The 20,137-nt window shown below is 44.3% G+C and overlaps 1 protein-coding gene and 1 non-coding gene across 8 annotated transcripts in view; both read right to left on the bottom strand.

The window, feature by feature from the left end:
• Window positions 1-496: 496 nt before the first annotated feature.
• The window catches only part of ATG16L1 (autophagy related 16 like 1), a 44,022-nt gene continuing 24,381 nt past the window's right edge, over window positions 497-20,137 (bottom strand). For all 7 annotated transcript variants that reach the window (XM_001150056.6, XM_001150112.6, XM_009444577.5 and 4 more), the window contains 9 exons: window positions 18,483-18,588; window positions 14,996-15,066; window positions 13,418-13,489; window positions 6,183-6,303; window positions 5,804-5,909; window positions 3,881-4,030; window positions 3,725-3,772; window positions 2,802-2,903; window positions 497-1,901 (listed from right to left, as the gene is read on the bottom strand). In XM_001150056.6, coding sequence (XP_001150056.1) covers window positions 1,808-1,901; window positions 2,802-2,903; window positions 3,725-3,772; window positions 3,881-4,030; window positions 5,804-5,909; window positions 6,183-6,303; window positions 13,418-13,489; window positions 14,996-15,066; window positions 18,483-18,588 — 870 coding nt within the window. In that variant the 3' untranslated portion in view covers window positions 497-1,807. The remainder of the gene's footprint in view (window positions 1,902-2,801; window positions 2,904-3,724; window positions 3,773-3,880; window positions 4,031-5,803; window positions 5,910-6,182; window positions 6,304-13,417; window positions 13,490-14,995; window positions 15,067-18,482; window positions 18,589-20,137) is intronic.
• LOC112208494 (small Cajal body-specific RNA 6) lies at window positions 7,227-7,491 on the bottom strand. The gene has a single exon (XR_002942972.1). It is a non-coding gene; the product is annotated as a small Cajal body-specific RNA 6 (non-coding RNA).

Here is a 20,137-nt window from a genome sequence, read left to right as displayed (position 1 = left end):
CTTTCATCCAAATTTGTGCAAGCATTGGCTGCCTCAGACTTCAGACTCTGATGGCAGCTTGACTCCAGGTGCTAGGCTAAGTGGACGACTGGCTGAGTTTCCTGACAAGGGTGGTCATCATTTGCTACAGCTCAGGCTGTGTGTCAGGAATCTGAGCCACCACAAGTGAATGCCTTTCCGCTGCGGGGGTTCACTGGAGAGAGGCTCCGTGTGGAGGGCTGAAGAGCAGTCCGTGCTGGGCTCTTCTACTGCAGCTGGTAACGTTCTGAAGAAACATCTTTCCAGTGTCCGTTAAGATTTGCGCGACATGAAACTGGAACACTGGTGTTTACAGAGAGAGATACTTTGTGGAATGGAGCTTACATGATGAATGAAAAAAGACCGTTAAAAAGTACTAGCCGTTGTTTACAAATAACTACCAGGTAAACAAAGAAATCACTTTCTTTCCCCTTTCTAAGGATAAGGGAGAATAAAATAATCACCAAGAGGCATGGAGTTTGAAAAGTATATAACAGATTTCTTTATTATTATTTACAATCAAGTTCTGTTGGCCAACATAATGAAATAAATAAAAGATGTGCCCTGGCCTGTGAATTTCAACTCTCCTTGACTTAAGTTCTCTGAAGGGCAAATTGGAAAGCGGTGATCAGGCAGGGAAGAGAGGGCAGGTGGAGGCCAGGACCATCGGTGGGAAGGCCGCCTGACTCCTCTCTCACCAGCTCTAACACTCACATCCCCAAATGTCCAGAGAACAAGCATGGAAGAAAAAAAATAAAGTGCAAATTTAAAAGTGATAAAAAGGGTGTTTCACACACCCCATGAACTAAAACTTTATACGTAGGTAAAATAGTAAAGATAAATGTTTTTCCTTGGCCTTCATCACAACCCCTGAAACGGAAAGATGGCACTGCTGTGCTTCTGAGCCTAGGCTTCTTGCACTAAAGCACCAAGGGCATCGCACACAGGCTTGGCAGAGGGGCCATGGCCAGAATCACCACCTTCAGACAAGTAGGTTGGACGTCTCGAATCCCTTGGCACCCCCAAGCATGCAGTGTGCACCCACCTTCTGGGTGTCTGCAGATCGATACAGGAACACATCCTTACCTCTGCAGCGAACCCATTTCCCTGGAAAAGATTTTCACACATCCTCTCCCACCTCAAAAAAACAAAAAACCATTTTTTAAAGCCACACGGAGATTTTTAAATATGTCGAATTTTGTGGGGGAAAGAGAGCCAGAAAGCTCTGAAAAACAGTGGAAGAGATGTGAGGACATTTCAGCAGTAATGAGACACATTCATGCAACCCACCAGGGAGGGGTCTGTAGTTCGGGAGTTTCCGTTAATCCAATGCTTAAAGTGAGTTCACCGGGCAAATGAACCCAAGGTGTTGGGACATGCGTTAGGCCAGAACCGACTTTGGAAGGACGAGAGAAAGCACAGAGAACACCACCTTGATGTGGGGGCTGTTTTTGGCACTGCCGTTGGTGAGGAGGCCCAGCGGGGCCCTGTGCTCCCCCAAGTGAGGTATGGAAGGTCAGAGCTAGTAGTGTTTCCCAAGGCAAGAACCTGAGCCTCTGCTAAGTGACCGCAGCGTCAGGTTTTTTCAGTGTTATTCTTCCAGGCCAAGAGAGACCTCAGTCAAATCTTCAGAAATCCCATTCATGGCAAAGCTACAGTGCCACATAGCTTGAGCTTCTCTGGGAGGTCCATGCTATACCCAGCACATCACCTGCCAGGACAGGGCTGCAGGAGCCCATGTGCTTCTTCTGAGGAGGGCACTGGGGTCCTCCCAGCCCTGACAGCCCCGTCAGTACTGTGCCCACAGCACAGCTTTGCATCCTTTGTCCACACTGACAACATGCGAGCCAGAGGGCGACCACGCCACCGCATTGATGGATGAGCTTCAAAGGAGAGATCAGAAAAGCACCAAGTTTCAGAACATTTGGGATGAGATCTTGGTAAACCAAACACCAGAAGCTTGTGCATTCAGGGAGTCCTAATTTTTCCAACTTCCATTTTACTCTCTGGCACTGTGCCCGCGACAAGGCAGGAGCTCACTAACATGCAAAAGACCTCGGAAAAAATCCAGTGGTGTACTTAATTAAGTCATGCTGGGATGAAGGGAGTTTGGCCCCTCTGGCAGTCAGGCCTTATCACACCCTCCCTAAGAGAGGAGCTCTGAGTGAGCTGGAAAGACAGTACACATGCCTCTGAAGAGTCGGGCAGTGGTGGTCAGCACTGGTTAGGTCTGGGAGCAGTTGCTGCTGCCCAAGGACAGGGAGAGAGGTTCTGAAGGAAAATGGTATCTGGGTTCCAACTAGCAGGTGGGCTTGTGTGGGCAGAACAAAGCTAGGAAAAAAGGGGGTCTGGGGCCTGCCTATCAGGTGGAAGATAAAAGAAGGCGTGTGGAGATCAGTGTTTAGGACACGTCAATGCACTGAAATGCACTGACAACAGGGACTTCCAAGGGAGACAGGGAGGCAGAAAAGAAGGAGAGTAGGGAAGGGGAAGGAGACACAGAGGACGTGGGACATAACCAAAGAGTCAGGGATGTGTTTCTATAACCCTTTCTCCAGCGGCTGCCACTCTAACCGCTCTACCTGGCGTACTCTGTAGACTGTGGCCTGCTGTGCTGTGTGAGTGGCCCCAGCTTCTCTCCACTGACCTAGCTCAGCCAGCCGAGCAGGTGGGCGGACAGTGCCCTCACAGCGCCGACTGAGGTCTAAACCGGATGACCCCTGAGATGAAGTCAAAGGCCTTGCTCACAACACAACGGGGGGCTGAGACAGGGTTCATCTTACCTGTGCTGCTTTGAAAGAACCTTTTCCACTTTCCCTGTGAGCACACTCCAGATATACAGAGAGCCCTCAGCAGAGCCTGCCGCCACGTAACTGCCATCAGGGCTACAGAAGACAGTAAGAAAAGAAAGGTTGTCAATTCCCCACCCCCAATTCAGCATCTCTGTGGCCTTTTTCCCAAGAAGGAATGTTTGTTCTTCACTGATGACCACTCCTGTGTACCCAGACCTCAGAATGTGTGCTAGTCATGGCCCTTCCAGCCAAATCTGCTTTTCCCCAGTATTTCAGCCCCGTTCGGCTAATGAAGAGTGGCATCACATTACTTCTTGGGGCTCCAAGTCCTTAACCATCTACAGACTTCAACAAAACAACATATAGGGAGATCAAAGCCAACCTCCACATAGCTAAGGGTTTCAGCCCATGGACTGCCTTGTTACATGCGTCAAAGAGAGGAGGAAAGAAAAGAAACATCTTAGCAACTGAGCCTGGAAAGGTATTTGGAAGAAGCAGGATACATGGAAGAAGGGAACAAGGGGCAGAAAACTGCAGACCACCTGCACACCCTTCTCCAAAAAGCCTTTTCAGTCCCGCCCCAGGCCCACAGCCACTCCTGCCCTTTTCTAAAGGCTCTCCAACAGCTCTTGCGTGAATGAGTGATGAGAAGTGAACCTAATGGGCTCACCCACAACAAAGCAACCAGCCAACTGTTATTTTTTGGTACAACACGTTAGGTTCATGTAATCACAAAAGGAACACTGGAAAGGAAGAGACAATAATGGTGGCCTGCAATTATGAACTTACAGGCACACTCCTGGAAACATAGGTTGGGCACTGAACAAAATTTAGCTCTATATCCCCAGTGGGAAAATGCCCATGCAGGACTCTTTGTGATGAACCAAATTGGCGGAGGGTGGGTCACTACTAACCTGAAGACAACTCTGGTCCAGTCAGAGCCGCACTTGAACCCAGGTGCACTGAAACAAACAACAGGGCACTGTCACTGAGGGAGCTCAGGCCACGCAGCACGTAAGAGAGCAGGGCTGGGCCTCTGGTCTTCATGCAACCAACACATCTTCAGTTACCTGAATGTCTGCTTGATAGCATTTGTTCGGAGATCAATAACTTTTAGCAAGTCATCACGGGAGCAGCTCAGGAGCTCAGTCCTTTCTGGGTTTAAGTCCAGGGCAGTAATCTTTCCCAACAGCTCCATCTCTCGAACTATGCTCTCTGATCTAAGAGGGAGAACAGATCTGAGAAATGTAACGTAGGCCAGAACTACTTCACATCATGCCGTGGAGGAAAAAAAAGGCACTGCAATTCAACTAGCATGCAACGCTCTGCCAGCGCAGTCAATGTGTTCCCAGTCTTCTAATAACCTGTGACTGCTTTTCTTACTTTCCCATCAACAGACCCTAAGACAGTCGTTCCCAGACTAGAACTCTGAAGTTGGTAAGAATTTCCTCATCCATTTTTGGAATGACAACAATCGCCCATCAGTTTCTGATCAGCATGAGCTAACTAGGGCTACCACCCAATTCGTATTATTTTCAGTGATGTGATTTCAACTTTTGGATAAAGTTGGCAAAGAAACCTGCATTAGTGGGCCTGGGCTGCCTTGTAAGTGTAACTCTAGCCTCTTGCAGGTTTTCTGCCCTATTCACTGTGGCTCTGTGGCCCTCCACCTCCAGATATGGGGTCAGGAAAGCCAGGGCAGAGCCACGGCCCTATGCACCTCCCTCTTCTTCTCTGTGCTGCGGCCCATGTCCAGGTTGGCTAACAGCCACCCTGGGCAGGGCCCTGTTGGTGACATTCATAGCCAAAGGGGGTGCTGACCTGTTCTGTGATGATTTTGTTGTAGGCTTTCAATGAAACCTTTTTCTACCTCCCACCTTAACTAAGCAAGAATTTATCTTATTGTTGCTAAATATGCAGCTTGAAGCAAGCTACTCCACTTCCTTGGGACTCAGGGTCTTCACCTGTCAAATTATGGGATGGACTAAGAGACTTCGAACATCCAACTTAACTCTCAAATTCCATCTTTCAAGTTCCAATTTCAGGTTTTAAAAGCAAACTAAAGATTATGAATAAAATGTGAAGTGGTGTCCAGGAACCATGAGCACTGTCAGGACTTTCTGGTGCCATGCTGTGTTTCAAAGCATCATCTATCACCACAGGCCCTGTACCCCCGCCCTCTCTACAACCCTGCTGGGAGGCTGTCCTCATTTACTCTCCATCCTGTCTTCCCCTTCCTCCAACCTGTCAATAAGCCCTGTCCAAATTCTCCTTCAAATAGATTCCCTCCTCCACATGTTCCTCTACTGACTTGAACTTAGGTCCTTATCAACTCTATTGGTTTCCTGTTCCCTAATATGCCCTCTCAAAATGCCACCAAAGTCGTCTACTAGACTCCTGCAAAGCAACCATTTCCTTGCTAAACACCCAACGACTTACAAGATCGAGTGATTTGAAAATGGCTTATCAAGCCTGTGGCAACCTGATTTCAACCCCTCGTAGCCCCCTCACTGGCTTCTGCCCTGTTTCCTGCTCACTTGCCATGTATCAGCCACCAGACACACACTCAAAAGTTTGAGTGGCTTTCCTGCCGTGTGAATCCTACTCACGTCTCCGGAGAAATCTGGAGAGGCATTCTTTAACACACTGGAACAAAGGTAGCTGCCTCCACTTCAACACATTAGTCACTGACTTTTGCGTCTGCCTTCCCTACTACAGTTTAAATTACCTAAAGGTAGAAAGAGTATCCTGTTTGCCTTTTCTTACCTGCCAGCTGGTGAAGGGCCTAGCACTCACTGCATGCTCAATAAATGATTGCTAAGCTCCACAGTCTACTTCATGGGAAAGAACAGCCAAGTGTTAATAAGCTAACACTATACGTGTACTGAAACTCATTTCTGCCATGTCCTGAGATCTTAAAAGCACAACCCATGTACAGAACCATCACTGTGGAGACTCTTATGTGCCTCCAGTCAGGAGCTTGGGTATCATACCGAATGTCCCAGAAACGAATTTTCTTGTCAAAATGTCCACTCATTACACATTGCTCTGTGCAGACAATATCATTGCAACTGGATCCTGCAAACACTGTCTTTATGCCTGAAAGAAATGCAAACATCATTAATCAAGCAGAGGCACCAACGTGGCTGTTTACATAATGCTGCCACCCTCTAACCACTGACTTGTCAGAGTTACTCACTTAAATGAAGCTTTAAACAAGAAAAACTATCACTATCCTCAGTGCCCCTCTAAACATGAAGCCAGATCTGAAATTCAAACTATATTACATAAACGCAGGCTCTGACGTGCAAACACACACCTCCACGCTAACATCTAAGCATATACACAGACAGAGAGACTGAATTTCCTCACAGACTTTGCTGCGTAGATCCCAGAGTTTGAGAGTCCGGTCGTGACTTCCTGAGACAATCCGCGCATTGTCCAGCAGGAACTTAGCAGACAGCACTTTCCCACTGTGTCCCGTGAGTGTGTGCTAGGAGAGAGAACACAGCCAGGGTGAGCCTCAGGGCGCCAGGCCCTGCCTATGCTGGCAAAGTATCCACAGCATTCTTACCTCCAGAGTCAGAGTGTCAGACCACCCTGAGATCCGGCCACGAACACTCAAAGCGATAAGACAGCAAAGGAAAAAGAAACAGGTCAGGCACAGTGACTCACGCCTGCAATCCCAGCACACTGGGAGGCCAAGGTGTGAGGACTGCTTGAGCCCAGGAGTTCAAGAACAGCTTGGGCAACACAGTGAAATCCCCATCTCTACAAAAAAATTTTTTAAAAAATTTGCAGGGAGTGGTGGCATGCGCCTGGGGTCCCAGCTACTTGGGAAGCTGAGGCAAGAGGATTGCTTGCGCCTGGGAGGTTGAGGTTGCAGTGAACTATGATAGTGCCATTGTACTCCACCTGAGTGACAGCAAGATCCTGTCACACACACACACACACACACACACACACACACACACACACACCCCAAACAGGATAAGAAGCAATAATTTCATTCACTGAGTCTTATCCAGGGGCCATGTATCTCATAGGAAGCCTATCTTTGAGTGTTGGCCAAAGGTGAGGTATCAAGACCAAAAGGATAAAACTCCCACTAAAAATAACATTAAAAACAAAAATTCAACATCACTAGCACCAAGCTTCACGTGCTCCCCATCCTCAATCTTGAATTTGAAATCAGCTCTACCACAGATACCTGCTGTACTGTTTTTGTAATTTTTCTATGTCTGAATTATATCAAATTAAAGAATTTTTAAAGCCTCGATGTTGCCCCATGCTGCTGAAAGTCAGTTCCATATTTAAAGTCAGACTAGACAAGGTCACCAGAGGCATAATTTACAAAAGGAAACATCAGGACTCCTTATGTAAACAATTAAAACCCCTGGGGGATTTTCAATCAGAGGTCTCAGCTTGAACAAGGCAGATCATAGCCACAGATATCAGCACTCCCAACAATCAAATCCCTTTGTGACTAAGCTGTTGGATGCCAACCAGTGTCTTCCCTGAGCTCACGGAGGAACACAGAATGAGGGACATCACGGAGTGTCAGCTGCCCTTCTGCCCATCGCAGCACTTCTGAAGTGCGATGGAGGAGAGGCAGCTGGGGATAACTGGGATGCCGGGAAGGGATCTGAGGACTCAGACCTTTTACCATTCATCATTGACCTCTATGCAGTGCACGATCAACATTTTTCTATGTGTAAAACACCAGAGGTTCAGAAGGTATTCACTGATGTTTTCTTTCTAATTAGAAAATGCAAGGGTGGGCAAAGTGGCTCACACTGGTAATCCTAGCACTTTGGGAAGCCAAGGTGGGAGGATTGCTTGAGCCCAGGAGTTTGAGACCAGCCTGGGGAAAATAGTGAGACCCTCATCTCTACAAAAAAATTCGAATTAGCTGGGTGTGGTGGGTACTTATAGTCTCAGCTGTTACAGGGGAGGCTGAGCTGAGAGGACTGCTTGAGCCCAGAAGGTTGAGGCTGCAGGGAGCCCAGATCATGCCACTGCACTCCAAACCTTGGCTCCCAAAGATGAGACCTCATGGTTCAGGGTTAGATTTTTTTTGTGTTAACATTTTTGAAACCAATCCTTCCTCTATTTTCAGTGGGGTTAACTCCACTTTAGCACAGAAACGAAAACTTCGGACCACATATACTCCCCTCTCCTCTTCAATGAGGGAAGCTTGCATGAGTTCTCAGACTGCCTTATCCCACATTCAAACCTCTGAAACTGGGACAGCATCTTACAACTGCTGCCAGTCGGGTGCCGGCTGTGCTGCGGTTGTGTGAAAACCTCCCACTGATCCTTCCGTAAGATCAAGAAAGCTCCAGTAACAAAGCCTACACTAGATACAGTCCATGAATAATGATTCCATTCAATATAAAACATCCACTCTGCACAAATCATGGGCAGAGACAAAACTTGGGTAGGCTACTTCTTAAATTCTATCTTTTTTTCTTTTTTGAGACGGAGTTTCACTCTTGTCACCCAAGCTGGAGTGCAGTGGCGTGATCTCAGCTCACTGCAACCTCCGCCTCCCAGGTTTAAGTGATTCTCCTGCCTCAGCCTCCTGAGTAGCTGGGACTATAGGCGTGTGCCACCACATCCAGCTAATTTTTGTATTTTTAGTAGAGACGGGGTTTTACCATGTTGGCCAGGCTGGTCTTGAACTCCTGACCTCAAGTGATCCGCCTGCCTCGGCTTCCCAAAGTGCTAAGATTAAAGGCATGAACCACTGTGCCCGGCCTTACATTAAATTCTTAATAACTATTTTATCAAAATTTCAAATTTGTATTTATATTCACTATCTGTTTCTTTCTTAATGTTAAGAGTAAAATCACATTTCACAAACACAGGGAAGAAAAAGACATTGTTCATAAGTGGGATATGGCAAGTACAGATGATCCTCAACTTATGATGGGGCCAGTCTTGACAAACACATTGTAAGATGAAAATACCCTACGTTGGGGACCATCTGTATATTCATTTTTACATACTTCACAGGAACATGTTAATCTTTACACAATTATACTCTTCCTAAAAATTTATCCATTACTCTTTTAAGCTTATAGTGTAAGCATTTTTTCATGTGATAGCTGAAAATTCATGGGCTTTGGGGTTCCGCTGATTTGAACACCCTGGGTCTCTGTAACATCTGTGAACAGGAAACATCCTTGTGCTATCTTAGTACGGACTCAACAAGATGAATGGGATCAAATCTCTTCCTTGTTGCACCTCCCTGTCTTTAAGAGTCTGTCACAGATGCTGTTGCAGTGAACATCTATGAGCACACAGCTTTCTTCTCTTATTTCCAGGAATGAAACTGCTGAACTAATGGAATAAGGGAAAGGGACGTTTTGTTTCTCGGCTCCTCGTACGTATTGTCACCTTGCTCTTTACAATGTTTGGGCTTGGCCAGGCGCGGTGGCTCATGCCTGTAATCCCAGCACTTTGGGAGGCCGAGGTGGGCGGATCACCAGGTCAGGAGATCGAGACCATCCTGGCTAACACGGTGAAACCTCGTCTCTACTAAAAATACAAAAACTTAGCTGGACGTGGTGGCGGGCGCCTGTAGTCCCAGCTACTCGGGAGGCTGAGGCAGGAGAATGGTGTGAACCCAGGAGGCGGAGCTTGCAGCGAGCAGAGATCACGCCACTGCACTCCAGCCTGGGTGACTGAGCGAGACACTGTCTCAAAAAAAAAAAAAAAAAAAAATGTTTGGGCTTCTGCTCACCTTATTCTCAGTGAGAATAAGCTGGAGCTGCCTGAAGCTGACTCACTGTCTCGGTGCTTCCAATGGTATAGAGCTGGGCCTCCTACAGGCATTCATTCACCTCTATCATTTATAGAGTCCTTTGAAATGGATCAGATTTAAAATTCTTATATCTGTTAGGTGTTTCTGAAATTTATTTTTATGATTAACAACACTTTTAGGTTTCATCTTCTACTTTTAAACAGGGATTAACAATAGCGGGGCAGCGGGTTTAGATGTCATCAAGGCCGGGGCCTCAAAGTGGGGAGGCTTCAAGATTTCTCTGCTCCACTGGGCTCTGCACAGACTATCTCTGTGCCTCATGGCAGATAACGAGTGCCGACCCCTATTTCTAAACACAAAATTGCTCATTCAGGTAACAACTTAATCATGCAGCTAACATAACACCAACCAAAGACAGCCGATTCCAGAAGAATGCAGAACTCAGAGAGGAACATTCCAAACAGAAACCATCACCTAGCAGCCATAGCCAATCCTCACTGTGGCCACTTCACCACACCACGAGAGAAGTGGGCAGGGGGGTTCTCAAGCAAGTTTCTCTCAAGTCAAATCTTACCAAGCAGCCAGGCAGTTTTGTACTGACTTTAGATTTTTAACGGAGGCATCACAGAGGACTCCTTTCAATGCCAGGTTGTTTCTAGGGTGCATTTACAAAAAGGATGTTAAAGCAAGCACTCAACCAGCTGCTTCTTGTTTGCCAGTCTCTCCCAACACCATTCCCTTGTCGTAAGAGCAAAGGAGACACCGAACAGGGCATGGATGTCTGTGAGTTTCACAACATAGATGAATGGATTCCTGTCCTCCTAAGTACCATCTGTTAACTGGGGTCTAAAAAAAAGCCAGCACTCCCTAGAATAAGGAGCCTATTTTACTTTCTGGAACCTGGTAAGGTTTTCAGGAGAGTTCTCTGGGTGCAGGGAATCTGCTGAAACAGGCCTCCCAATCTTCACACATTTACCAAGTAACAGGACAAGGTTATGAGCAGGCCAGAAACTCAAAAGCCAACTAGTCCAGCACAGGAGGCTCCTGCCCCAGCACGGCATCATCAGAAGCAGCAGCCCAGCAGCCTGCGCCCTGCTCCAGCATACTGAGAACATTTCCCCAGTGAGACCTGTGTGCCAGCTCAATGTTATGACCTTCATCTGTCAGTCTAGCTCCCTGCTCTAGGTCCCTTTCTTGTTATTTCTGACCCAAAGGCTGATGCCCACCTGTATAGGACTCCTCTAATACCAATTAAAAAATATCCTGCACTACTGGTTGACTCAACTTCTTCCTCTTCTCCTCTAAGGGACTATCATAAAAAAAAGGCTGTAGGCCCCTCTTCAATAATTGGTCAGTTTTACTGTATCTCAGTCTAGAATAAAAGATCAATGGATAGATAAATCACAGTATACCACAGGATGGATTAGAACGTAGCCATGAGTACTGGCTAGGCCATCTTTTCCATGTGTACAGTACAGAACTACAGGGCTTCAAATGACCCTATTCAAGCATCTGAATCGATGTGCCCCATGGCAGGCTCTCTAGCAGTGCACTTCCCTAGTCCGTCATTAAGACAAGAACATAGGCTCCTCAGCTCTCACAACATGTCCTTGTCATCGTCAGGGCTCGTTATTTTGCATGTTCGGACCTGGATCTTCTTTAAATTGTGAATTAAGAATGACCACCCCTGAGGTATTGGCTAGCATCTAATACTAATAATCTATACAACCCTCTCAAGAAAATCACCAGAAACCCACCTAATATACCATTCTACTACAGCTCCTCCACCTCCCTTGTAGATTTAAGAAATTCATCTGGGCCAGGCGTGGTGGTGCATGCCTGTAATCCCAGCACTTTGGGAGGCCGAGGCAGACGGATCACTTGAGATCAGGAGTTCGAGACCAGCCTAGCCAACATGGGGAAACCCCGTCTCTACTTAAAAAATACAAAAATTAGGCCAGGCGCAGTGGCTCACGCCTGTAATCCCAACACTTTGGGAGGCTGAGGCAGGTGGATCACGAGGTCAGGAGATCGAGAACGTCCTGGCTAACATGGTGAAACCCCATCTCCACTTAAAAATACAAAAAAAATTAGCCAGGTGTGGTGGCACGTGCCTGTAGTCCCACCTACTCAGGAGGCTGAGGCAGGAGACTGGCGTGAACCTGGCAGGTGGAGCTTGCAGTGAACCGAGATCATGCCACTGCACTCTAGCCTGGGCGACAGAGCAAGACTCCATCTCAAAATAATAAATAAATTAAAAAAACGAAACAAAAATTAGCCGGGCGTGGTGCAGGATGCATGTAATCCCAGCTGCTTGGGAGGCTGAGGAAGGAGATCACTTGAACCTGGGAGGCAGAGGTTGCAGTGAGCCGAGATCACGTCATTGCACTCCAGCCTGGGCAACAGGCTCCATCTCAGAAAAAAAAAAAAGAAAAAAGAAATTTAGGCCGGGCACGGTGGCTCACGCCTGTAATCCCAGCACTTTGGGAGGCCGAGGTGGGTGGATCATGAGGTCAGTTCAAGACCAGCCTGTCCAAGATGGTAAAACCCCATCTCTACTAAAAAAAAATACAAAAATTAGCTGGGCGTGGTGGCGGGCGCCTGTAATCCCAGCTACTCGGGAGGCTGAGGCAGGAGAATTGCTTGAACCCAGGAGGCAGAGTTTGCAGTGAGCCAAGATTGCGCCATTGCACTCTAGCCTGGATGACAGAGCAAGACTCTGCCTTCAAAAAACAAAAAAAGAAATGTATCTTGCTGGGCGCAGTGGCTCACGCCTGTAATCCCAGCACTTTGGGAGGCCGAGGTGGGCAGATCCCTTGAGGTCAGAAGTTCGAGACCAGCCTGGCCAACATGGTGAAACCCCATCTCTACTAAAAATATAAAAATTAGCCATGCCTGTAATCCTAGCTACTCAGGAGGCTGAGGCAGGAGAATTGCTTGAACCCAGGAGGCGGAGGTTGCAGTGAGCTGAGATCCACTACTGTACCCCACACAAGAGCAAAACTCCATCTCAAAAAAAAAAAAAAGAAAAAAAAAATTCATCTTAACATTACTTCCTCTGTTTTTGGTGTGGGTTGACACACACAAACGGCTTGTGTTAACTTTTTTTTAAAAAAAAATTTTTTTTTTTTTTTAGTAAAATGCCTACTAATGCCAAATTCATCCTCCATTATATCTTTCAATAGCTTGTATTTAATAAGCTTATGTGATGATTCCTTCAGGCTTATGGGGAAAAAAAATGTCTGCAAATTAAGTTACATGCTTCACCCTCCGCCCCCTGCCCCCATCAAAAATGATACAACCAAGTTTTGGTCTCTCTATCAGATGCCAAGAGAATTCTTGGCAAGTTTTGGTTCAAATGCAGCTTTCCTCAACATCCAATCATTTCTCCCTGCTCTGACACCTGTCCCCTCTTTCTCAGCTTGGAGTTTTTGTTTCAGAATTGTCTTATCCCTATGATACATCCATTTGTACTTCTATATCCCACTTTAGGTAATTAGGTTTTAGAGCCCACAGGAATCACAATTCACATGCTGTTGCTAAGTTCTGTGCCATTAAGCCAAAATTGCTATCTACCAAAGTATCTAGTCCTTATGAAGAGTATTCCAAGGTTTTCATGCAAATGTGAGGGTCCCATTGCAAATATTTTGAAACTGAGTCTTGGACAAAGAGTATAAAGTGGAAACACAGATTTCCCCAAGGAGGAAAGGAAGGGCAGGGTGAATCAAGCATGATTTTCGGGAAAACAAAGTCCCCTAATTAAGCACCTGCCAGTTTGTGCCTTGATAACACCACATGAAGTTTGGAGATTGCACTAACTTTCTTAACTGGGTCTTACCCGTAATCGATAATCATCCACAGTCCAGATTCGGCTTGCAAAATCATTTGAAGCTGCTAAGAGGTAAGATCCCTGTGGGAATAAAGAAGAGGAAAACCAATTTTTAGCCAAATCAGAGGAATTCAGTTCACACGATATAAATTCCCCAATAATCAAGTACAAGAAGGTTTAGATGCTTCGCCCGATACACCCAGCCTGAATACCAGCTACTGTCGTGAGTGTGCTTCAACTCGCCAGTCTCCTTCGAGTTCAGACCTTTTTTTTTCTGAGCTTGCTCAATTTCATCAGAATATTGCAGACACCTCAAGCTCAAAATGGAACCCAGCCTTCCCTACTCACTTTTCCCTTGGCAACCTTCACTAGCAGCAAATATTAACAAGTCAGAAACCTCAGAGGCACCCTTGACTCTCTCCTTGCCTAATCTCCCAACTCTCACTCTGAGAACTGTTCATCTTCAATGTGTCAAGCCTGGTCCTCTCCTTTCTCCCCTATTTCCTCAGCCCCGACCTGGGCCTTCTGCATCTCTGCAGAAGCACTGAACGCACGGGCCACTGCAGACCTGCTTCCTCCAAGCCAGTCTTCAACACTGTCACAGTTACACCACAATTTAGCACCATACCCATTTCTAAAAATCTCTCAAGTCTCCACATGGCTTTACAGAAGTCTAAACCTTTCAATACAACATACCCTCATTTTCCAACCTTATTTCCTTATCATTCCCCAATTAAATTCAAGGAGCGGTTATTTAGAACCTAATAGGCACTGTGCCAGGTGCTGGGGGTACAAAGATGATTAACGCCCAGACACTTGTCCTCAGGTAGTCAGCTCTCAGCTTAGTAAAAGAAACAGATATAGACCACCACCGTGCCATAGAATAGGTTTGCACAAGATGGTGGGAACATAGACACTCAGCCCACCCAGGAATGTGAACAAGGCTCCCCAGAGATGACAATCAAGATAAGGACTCTTGGTAGATGAGGACGCTACCTTGGCCTCACCCAGTCATCACCTCCACCCAAGCTCCTGCACTCGCCCAGCCCAACCTCCTCTGCTCCCTCTGCCTGTGGTATCCGTCCCTGGCTTTTTGCCTCTGACCTTTGATTATCTTTAGATCTGCTTTAAATGCCTTACTATGGCCCCTAACCCTTGCCCCAGAATGAGCTACTCTCTCATCAGTATTTCCTTTCTACTCCACACACATCTCAGCCATAACTCAGCACAACGCTTTGCAGTTTAATGCTTTCCCATCACTCTCATTTAGATGGCGAATCTCGGAGGGTAGAGACCACGCTGGCCCCTGGAGTACAGCATCTATACACTCAAAATACAACTATTAAGTGAAATTATACAGAGTACTGAGTAACATCACAAGCCTAATGCATGAAGCAGAACCCAAGGGTTTATCAGAGTTGATACAGCAATTAACCCTATAATCTACTTCCATCTTTCTTTAACATGGATTTGACTTAAGATACAGAGAATGGCAGAGAAATCGGGTAAGTTATGTTATAATTTCAAGAACCTAATGTCTTAAATTATTTCTAAAAACCTTTAAAATCATAGCTATTCAATACTTACAGCACTATCAAATTCAATGCTTGTAATTCCTGCATTACTGCCAGATAGGGAACCCTTGAACTCACATTTTTCTGTATAAAAAGAAAAAATTAGGATGATGGGAAGTTAAATAAAGCCAATAAATACATTAAAACAGGGCACTGAAATACAGTGGAAGCCAATTACACTGCTAAAACAATAGCTATCCTGTACCTTTACAGAATCAAACAAAATAGCAGGACAAACAGAACATGAGACATAAAAGATACTGCTAGTTTCTAAGAGGAATGCAAGTCTAAGTGGACACTGACCCCAGCATCTTGGATGTGTGTTCTGTTCTTTAAGAAATGTAGTTATTCATTCTCTTTAGAAAAACAAAGTGTAGGAATTTATAAACCATGTCAATCAGACTAGAGACTGGGTTTATTCAGTTCCATTATTTCTCAGTAAATTTTAAAAACTTACATACATAAATCTTTGGGTTGATCAGCATTTGTGCCAACTTAACTACCACTTTTGTAGAAACTGGCAGTCAATTTCTGGATCCATGGTGTGGTAATTTTCATTAAGGTGTGAAAAGAAATTGTGTTAGTTACATTTAAATGACTACTCATTAGAATACCAGTCAAGCTAGTTTGGAGTTTCTGGAATTTGCCCTCATACTTTATCTCCATGAATCTAAGATCCTGGCAAGCGAACTAAGTGCCAGCACCTCCCATCCCTCTACACAGCTCTCCCTCACCAACCGAGCCACTGTCCACTTTATCTACTCTGCTTCCAGACAGCCTGGCCACCCACACGGAAATTTCAGTAACGGGCAATCCCAAACTGAGAAGAGCAAAAATCTCAATGATTTGATTAAATTCCTTTTAAAAGGGTAACTTAAGGATGATCCACACAGATAAGCTAGAAATTAAGGAACAATTGTAATCATATTTGTAAAAGAGGAACACAGAACAGAAAACATTTCAACACATTTTTATCTTATTCAGTACTTCTAAGTAGTAAAAATAATGATTGGAGCCAGATATCAAGGTGACACGAATACTGGTTTGAAGCTGTCATGTACATTCAGGCCACAGACTGTTAACCTGGTTGATGAACCTCTCCTCTGAACTCACTTGCAAAATACAGCATATTTAATGGCTTTTTCTGGATCCTAGCTTTCTTAAGATTTTCAAAAGGGTTGAAAAAGGCTAATATTCGCTAAGATTTTCCTTTAGATGAAATCTTCACAGATAAAAATATTACAGCAAATTCTAAGAAATATCTCTTTGGCTTATGCTTAAAATACTGGTCTATTTGCTTGGCACTTAACACAGTGCCGAAATGTAAGAAGTGACCAAAAAATTAATGCTATTCAATATGAGAGATTGATCTCAAAAGAACAAAGACCGTATTAAAACTCTTAATTATCTACAAGGTACGGGGTTGGGGGCGGGGGGTGCTATGTCAACAGCATTTGTATAATTCCCAGTGGAACTTCTGCTTTGGAGAGAATGAGCAAAAACAGATGTTCCCACTGGGTAGAAAGTGTGATTCTTCTGATAATCTAAAAGGATGAAAAAACAGGACCCCCAAACTATTTCAGAAAAGGTCTCTTGAACTTGGCCTCTTCCAAGATTCAGTAAATAAATATTTGCCAAGACGAAAAATCTTGTAGACTGAAACAGCTGTTTGTAGAAGAAAGGCCCTACACAAAACTGTAAGAAATGCTGCCACACATTCTGCTATTTCTGTAGATTAGGTAGAAACTTCATTTTATTAACACAAATTATGTGCTGGCACAGATTATGTCAGTATTAACTTCAACTGATGTTCGTTTCCTTTTCAGCAGCAAAAAGGTTACTAGAATTAAAGGTTGGTACCTCTAATTTTCTTATAGGTGTTTTTACTGACCAAGGAGTAAAACGAAAATATTTCTAGTGTTATTTTTATTTAAATCTCAATGGCATACTCAAAACAGACTGTTTACTTTGATTTTGCAAATCAAATTCCCTAAAATTTCCTTTTTTAAAAGACACAGGGTCTTGCTCTGCTGCCCATGCTGGAGTGCAGTGATGCGATCAGAGCTCACAGCAGCCTCTCACTCCTGGGCTCAACTGATCTTCCCACTTCAGCTTCCCAGGAAGCTGGGACTGCAAGTGCATGCCAACGCACCCAGCTACTTTTTAATATTTTTTTTGTAGAGGCAGGGTCTCACTTTGTTGCCCAGGCTGGTCTTGAACTCCTGGCCTCAAGCAATCCTCTTGCTTGAAGTGAAAATTTCTTATGATTTGTTTTTATTATTGTTTTCTAATTGCTTCAGCCATTATCATTCATAAGCTAAATGTTTCTGGGCAAAACAGTAAATTTTAGTATGCTTCAATGGGCTCTAACTGCTGAGTCCCTTTCCTGAAAATCAAAGGCCGGGGCAGATAGGAGGGGTGCTTTACTAATAACCTATTCTAATAAGTTGCTCCTGCTCTGATAAACCTTAAAAGCAATACCCCTAAGATTTTTCAGTTGCTAGAGAAGGCTACAGTAAGAGCATGGAATTTCAGGTCTTCTGACCTGCATTAGTCCTAGTTCCACCACTCCCTCACCACAGAAATCATTCACTAGCCATGTAAATCACGTAGTATCTGAGTTTTATTCCCTTTATCTGTGAAATGGCGCAATCTCTACCATTCTAACCACACAGGGCTGTTGTGATGATCAGGGGAATTAACAGACAAAATCACTTTGGAGCTATTTATTGCTCGACAGGGATAATGTGTGTGTTGCAACTACGGACACTTGACAAAGTGGTTCCTATTAACCTTAAGCCTTATTCTTTGGCCTTACTTTAGTAAAAATACATGCATATTTAACTGAATCTTGAAAATGTCAAAACTGGGAAATGCCCAGCTTCAGATTTCTAAGAGATGGTTTCATTAACTTCCATTTTCTGTTTTAATGCCATCCATCTCTGAGCATCCTAAAAGTCCAAAGAGACTGAGTCTTGATCTAAGGGCCCTTGTCTGATACACTGTTAAATACATCTTTTCTAGGTAATACGCCTCTGTTTTCTCAAGCTTAGACATGACTCCAGTCATTTTTTCCCTAGGCTATTGCCATTGTCATTAAATGCATCAACCACAGCTTAATGTATAGTTGAAATGTAGAATCCATGATCATACTTATTTTCCTCATAAAAACGGTACTATTTTGCAAGATGCTCTGATTGGTATATACTTGAGAAAAATTACAGAAACCTTACTAACATAAACATATCCATAACTTAACAGTATTTTCTGATCACTACTTAGAAAATGAGAGCAAACATCCACTCGGAAGTAAAGAATAACTGAGATGTACGATGCTTTGGTCAAATGATCCCTTACATAAAATGTATGTTTTGAGAAAATGAACAATTCACAGTGCCTGAAAGCAAGGTCAACCAGATGCCAGCAACACAGCTTCTTTCTGCAGTGCAAGGGTGCATCATCTCAAGTTTTCAGTCTGAGATCATGCAGCAGGCTCTCACCTCCAAATACTTCCCAAAGCTTAACCCTGCGGTCCATGCCTCCGGTGGCCAGTAACCGGGAACCTGGACTGAACTGCACAGCGTTGACTTCCCCATCATGTGCATCCTGCAAGACAAGCACCCTGTGTCAAACCCAGTCATTCTCATCCCAAGAGCTCAAGATGCGCGAACACTCCAAATGCCTAATTCATGGGGAAACACTCATCCTTAAAGACAGGTGGAGCCAATCATAAACTAAACTGGACTCCTAGCCCAGATCAACTAAGATTCTATTATCATTTTATTCTTCTAGTTACAGTTGCATTAGAGTGCAGTGCAACCTTCTCAAAAAGTACTCAAAATCTGTGTAGACTGCTTAAAGTTGGTCCTTGCATTAATTTCATCTGTTCTAACAATAATGGCCTATATTTATCTTAATAGTTTAAAAGTAAACCTAGAATTAATTTTGGTCCAGACTGAATTAATACTACTTATTGATCTACTAGTAATTACTAATTTACTAATAATATTAAATACTACATATTTAAATAATGTATAGCACATGGCCTCTCATAATACAGCTTTCGCAATAAGTCCTAATATAAGTAGATGGCAAAAACATCAATCTGTGTTATAATGGAATTCTATGTAGTTCTTTCTGGAAACATTATGGGACTAGTGTGTACTGGCAGTGTGACCTCTGCCAAGTTTCTGAAATCTCAGTTTGCTCAGCTCCAGAAAGGTTTTTGCAACCCAGAATGGTGCCTGTTAATGTATAAGCCTTAGATAAAAATGACAGTCGTTATTTTAAGAGAATTTATATTCTTCACAGGGAAATTTCTGATACTGGCATAAACACTGGCAAAAGATGGTACTTCTGTTCAGGATAAGAAAGAAAACCAAGTAAAAAAGCATCCTGGCTGGGTGCAGGGCACACATCTGTGATCCCAGCACTTCGGGAGACCGAGGTGGGCAGATCACATGAGCTCAGGAGTTCAAGACCAGCCTGGGCAACGTGGCGAAACCTCGTCTCTTAAAAACTAAAAAACAAAAATTAGCCAGGTGTGGTAGCACATACCTATTGTTCCAGCTACTCAAGAGGCTGAGGTGGGAGGATTGCTTCAGCCCAAGGTTGAGGCTGCACTGAGCTGAGATTGTGCTACTGTACTCCCGCCTGGATAACAGAGTGAGACTCAGCATCCCATTCTAGAATGGGAAAAGGGAATAATTGAAAAATTCACTATACTCTCTTAAGAAGATTATGGGCAGTGAAATATTTTTGGATGAAATATAATGCCTAGAATTGGCTTCAAATTGCTCCAGCATAAGTGTGGGGGGGAAGAGATACTGCGTATGTTTGGAAATTTCTATAATAGAGAAGGAAAAGAAAGACTAGAAAACATACACTATCAATATGAGATTGTTAAGTAGATAATCACTTGTCTAAAAGGTCACTTGGGGAAGAGAATATGTGATATTTACATTTGCTTGGGACTAAAAAAAAATAAAATGCTTGAAGTATCACGGAGAGAGTGACTATTAACAGGCTGGGCAACAGGCATCACTTTGGTAATTTCATTTTCCACTTTGCCTCCCTCTTGTGACCCACTGCTGAAAAGTATGACAGGTGACCAAACCTTTTACCCCCATGAAATTTCCTTTTCTTTTTTATGGTT

This window comes from Pan troglodytes, chromosome 13 (assembly GCF_028858775.2).
Source record: "Pan troglodytes isolate AG18354 chromosome 13, NHGRI_mPanTro3-v2.0_pri, whole genome shotgun sequence".
NCBI lineage: Eukaryota > Metazoa > Chordata > Mammalia > Primates > Hominidae > Pan > Pan troglodytes.
The sequence above is the reverse complement of the archived record's forward strand: the minus strand, read 5'-3'. Positions and strand labels throughout refer to the sequence as shown.